The sequence below is a fragment of the Populus nigra genome, chromosome 2 (assembly GCF_951802175.1).
Source record: "Populus nigra chromosome 2, ddPopNigr1.1, whole genome shotgun sequence".
In the NCBI taxonomy this organism is placed as follows: domain Eukaryota; kingdom Viridiplantae; phylum Streptophyta; class Magnoliopsida; order Malpighiales; family Salicaceae; genus Populus; species Populus nigra.
In genome coordinates, this window is record NC_084853.1 from 36,918,689 (window position 1) to 36,923,422 (window position 4,734).

Here is a 4,734-nt window from a genome sequence, read left to right on the forward strand (position 1 = left end):
ATTGTTTACTGGTGTTTATATTTCTACTATATATATTTTTTAGTTTCATTGGATCTTCAATGTTTATTTTCAGAGGAAAAGGATCATGACTTGATCCTATATTTATTTGTTATTGGTGGGTTTTTCTAATGTTTGTGTCCTTGTAATTTACATATTTTCAAAGTACTGAAATGTTTATCTATCTTGTTCTTTTATATTCTATTTTACATTTTTGTTTAAAAAATGTAAAAAAAAATTAAAGATTATGACAAGATTAATGATTAAAAAAAGACAATTTTTAGAATAAATTAACATTCAATTAATCATAATCAAATTAAAGACTAGATGATTAGTTTTTGAAACAAGGAGTAATTAATTTATTTCTCAAAACTCGAGAGACTAATTTACAATCCACTTTTAAGGAAATAAAGATTTATTGGCATAAAATTGATATGGAGGCTTTGCATTTTGGAGGCCCAAAGTTAAGTATCAAATTAACCTAATCAAATCACCTAATGTTCATTCCTGCCAAATTAACATAGAAAATTATTAAAATAATAAAAACAATATCTTCCAGGTCTCATTAACCTTAACTAGTATTATTTAGCAAGATTTAATCCAATAATATAATTTAAAGTTATGAGTGTTTTTATGAGATTATATATTTGACATGTATGATATTTTTACGGGTTTTATCTTATTTATTTTATTCTTAAACATGCATGCAATAGATTCCATGTCACTTATTATGTGAAGGGTTTTTTCAAAGAATACATACAAGTTGTGTTGTTTTTAACAACACAATCTGTATATTTAAAAAAAAAATTATGCTACTGAGAACAAAATAATCTATCTATCAGAGCTATTTTTCTTTTCTTTTTTTAGAATTGCTTAAGTAATAATTTTATAGGGACATGGTGGGATAAATTAGGCAATTAACGAGTAAAATACAAATAAATAACACAAAAGAAAAAAAACAACTTAGTAAAATAACACAGTTTTAAATGTTGCAGGTGGGAATGGCGACATTTAATTAAATATCATAATTAAAATTTTAATTGTTATTGCAATATATAACTGTAATATCTATTTAAATTCAAAATTAATCGATCAACTGGGAATTTTTTAAAATCTAAAAGTACAACGATCTTGGTAGAAATAATGGACACAGAATGAATCATAAAAATGCTTAATGGCACCTTTACACACAACTATGGTTATGATTCTTCCTTTTTTATATATAGTTAATGTGTCTTTATTACCTTGCTCGTATGGAATGACAAACTAGACTCTGCATTTTATACGCGACTAATTTGCTTAATTGAGCAGTTAGGTCTGCATTTACTAGTTGACATTTAGAGCTGCCTTGCACTCTACAAATTACTGCTTTACTGTTAAAATTAATAAATGCGTATGGGTTAGGTTTAAAATTTGGATTGTCAGGCCCCCGAGGGCTGGTGGCATGCAGGCATAAATATTAGAGAGCTCAGAAGTCAGAGGATTCTACAGGATTAAGCTCGGGTGGCAACTGCACCATTAGGGAGTCTTTGGCATTTCGTTTCAAAAGCTCTTTTAATTATGATCACCAACCTCTGGAAGTTCTTTTCTTTTAAAAACATGGTATGCTAAAGTAACAGGTGAGCTTCTGTGAATTCATCGACGATGAAAGGAGAGCATTTTGAGTAACAGAACAATTAAAATTCAGGTCATAAGCTTTTATCAATCTTTGTGACTGTAAAATATCCAAGTTGGTTGAAAGATGATATGAAGCTGTCCTTGCCTGATGCTAGGTTGCTAGCCTAGCCAGCCAGATGAACAGATTGCAGAGCTGAACAGGAAGCTGTCTTTGTGACTGTAAACCGAGTGTTTGTGTGGTTGTTGAATTAATAAATTAGCAATTTAATTGATAAAAACTAAATTGAAATACCAATTATAAAAATAAATAAATAAATAAAAGATAATTGATATCTTTATCCCTCCTAAAAAACACCCGAAAAACACACAATCCGTCATTTTGGTTTAACCGGAGATTGCTTCCATTAGCATAGCAATAATAGTAATATTTATTTCCGATAACAGGGAAGGATGAGGAAATTATTTCCGAAAAACACACAATCCGCCATCGAGTACCGATGATGGATAATCAATCTCTAATTAATTTTCCATCAGATTACATTACAGAAGCATTAGCTCCTGGAAGGTGCTCATGGCAGTAACTGGCAAATCCAAAATCAAATTAATGCCCTTTTTTTCTTTTCCATCTGGTAGGAAAAAAGCTGAATCTTTAGGCAAGTTTGCGCAAGCAAACTGTGCTGGCTCTCCCCATCCAAAGTCTGAACACTCAATTGAAAGTCTAGTCCATGAAGAAACTTTAAAATAGGAGTGTAAAGGAAAGTCCTTTGCTCCCATCACTTCAAGGTAATCAATCCATGACCTGACAAACTCCTCATTCACCATTTTTATTCCATTCTGCACTTCTTCCACTGCAAAAGATAGTGGGTTTTTAATCAATTCTCCTGCCCTCCCAGGGCAAGTGCTTAAGACAATTCCGTTGCCAAAGTATCCTTTGGGAAGTGGTGGATTAAGCTTGGATCGAACGTCGAGTACAAACAGAAGTGGAGTTGCTTGATCGGGATTCATCTGCAGTGCCTTGCAGCGAGCACGCCACACAAAAGCTGTGAGCACTGTGAAGTTTGAGCAGCTTTTGATGGTTCCGTCCTCCATTGCCATGTTCTTCAGTATTGCAAGCTTGTTGGAATCAAACAGGAAGCATTTCGTCAGAATCTGCTCTCCTTGAAATGGATTTGATATGTTTGATACGTTACTGGTTTCTGCAGGAGCGTACTGGTCGAAAGGAAAATCAATTTTAGGAGGTTGTCTAGACCTCAAAATTGATCTATCAAGAAATGGTTTAGTGGTTAACGGCATCCCTCTGGCTGTTTCGGACCATGATTTGATAAACTCCATTGCTGATAGCCCATCAGCTATGCAGTGGCTAATTGATAATCCCAAAGCAAAACCTCCACACTTGAACCTTGTAACCTGTAAAGGAAAAGTTGGCAAGTATTTAACTACTAGATTAATTCAGACAGACAAAACGTGAAAAAAAGAACAAAAAAATGCACCTGTGCAGTCATTAGAGGCTTTTCCAGTATGTTCTCAGGATCTGGAGATCCATAGACAAGCTTCCCTGCTGTTTGATCATCAATAATTACTTTAACGTCAACTTGATCCATGTTACAATTTGCTCTTGCTTCCACAAACAACACCCCTTCATTGGTACACTCCACATTATACTTCCCATCAGATCCTAATCTTAATCTCCCTGCGAGAGGGTAATAATGCACCAGAATCTTGGCCAGAGATTGTTTAAATGTGTCACTGAGGGTGTCACGACTGCCTCCCCCTTTCTTTGCCTTGTAGAAGTACACTGTTTGCACGGAATGAGTGGCAATGTGATCAAGATTGCATAAGAAAAAAAACCCACTATGAGTCCTTGTTTCAGGTTCTATTAGAACGGGTTCTGACTTCTTAACTGAAAGCTGGTCACCTCCATGTTTTCCCGTTCCTTCCATGGAAACACAAGCACAACCTGCAGGACACTTGCTATGAAATTTAACCATAAACAACTGAAGAGATGAGAAATAATGGAGACAGAATGTATCATAAAAATGCTAAATACCACCTTTACACACAACTATGGTTATGATTCTTCTTTTTCTATTTTCTGATAGCTGATCTGTCTTTATTACCTTGCATGGAATGTATGTAATGACAAACTACACTCTGCATTTTATACGCCACTAATTCCAGTTCTTTCATCAGTCGATCAATTACTCAAAGTCGATATTGGTTAATCGAGAAGTTAGGTCTGCATTTGGTAGTTGACATTTAGAGTTGCCTTAGACTCTATAAACTACTGTTTAACTGTTAAAATAAATGCGTATAGGTTAGGTTCAAAATTTGGATTATGAGGCTCCCAAGGGCTGATGACATGCACGCATAAATATTAGAGAGCTCAGAAGTCGGAGGATTCTACAGGACTGAGCTTGATTGGGTATTAAAAAAAAATAGCTAATAAGAAAATTATTTTATGATATTAGAAAATAATGTTTTTTTATATATAAATATTAGAACTGAAATGAACAAAGGGAAAAAAACATTAATCAATTATAAAAAAATGAGTAGATTATAAATTAGTCTCTGTAGTTTTGAGGAAAAAAAATAATTATGATTCTTTATTGTTTTAAAAGCTAATCATCCATTCTTTTGGCTATTGGCTATTGGCTATTGACTATGCTTGATTTGGTATTAATTTATTTCAAAAAAAGCCTTTTTTCTCACCAATCTTTTAGAGAGGATCATTTTCGGTTTAGTTTGGTTTTTATAAAAAAAAATAACCAAACTGAATTAAAAAAAACTGAAACCGGTTCAAACCGACCAGTTTCGGTTAAGTTCTGTTTTTTAGAACAAAAACCGGTTCAAACCAGTTTAGCTTGGTTTTTCGGTTTGGCTCGGTTTTTTAGAACAAAAACCGGTTCAAATCTAGTAGTGTGCAAATAAATTTGGATATTTTATTATGTGATGATTTTTTTAAAAAAAATCATACAAGTTGTGTGTTTATTATCTCTAATATAATCTATAATCTATATGTAAAAACTTAATAATTTAAATTGTTAGTTGGGGTTTTAAAATATAATTTATATTATTTTTTAATATTATATTTTAAAAAAAAAATTATGCTACCAGAAACAA

At 32.8% G+C, this 4,734-nt stretch overlaps 1 protein-coding gene and 1 long non-coding RNA gene across 3 annotated transcripts; one reads left to right on the top strand and one right to left on the bottom strand.

Annotated features, from left to right (window-relative positions):
• The first annotated feature begins 1,568 nt into the window (after positions 1-1,568).
• On the top strand, positions 1,569-1,818 carry LOC133681486 (uncharacterized). Its single transcript, XR_009836529.1, has 2 exons — positions 1,569-1,684; positions 1,770-1,818. It is a non-coding gene; the product is annotated as an uncharacterized LOC133681486 (long non-coding RNA).
• A 191-nt stretch (positions 1,819-2,009) lies between these two features.
• LOC133681496 (omega-hydroxypalmitate O-feruloyl transferase-like) lies at positions 2,010-3,799 on the bottom strand. 2 transcript variants are annotated; one of them, XM_062104546.1, is made up of 3 exons: positions 3,665-3,799; positions 3,105-3,571; positions 2,010-3,021 (listed from the first exon to the last, which is right to left on the bottom strand). In XM_062104546.1, exons 2-3 carry the CDS (start codon positions 3,552-3,554, stop codon positions 2,155-2,157), a joined length of 1,317 nt encoding a protein of 438 aa, XP_061960530.1. In that variant the 5' UTR covers positions 3,555-3,571; positions 3,665-3,799; the 3' UTR covers positions 2,010-2,154. The 2 variants fall into 2 exon arrangements, with proteins under 2 accessions (XP_061960530.1, XP_061960528.1); XM_062104544.1 differs by having other exon boundaries at positions 3,105-3,750.
• Positions 3,800-4,734: the final 935 nt, after the last annotated feature.

Excerpts from the sequence above, each read along its gene's own strand:
- LOC133681496 (XM_062104544.1), bottom strand. The coding sequence starts at position 3,602 with ATGGTTAAATTTCATAGCAAGTGTCCTGCAGGTTGTGCTTGTGTTTCC. Across the intron at positions 3,022-3,104 it reads AGCCTCTAATGACTGCACAG|GTTACAAGGTTCAAGTGTGG; the intron begins GTGCATTTTTTT and ends TTTCCTTTACAG.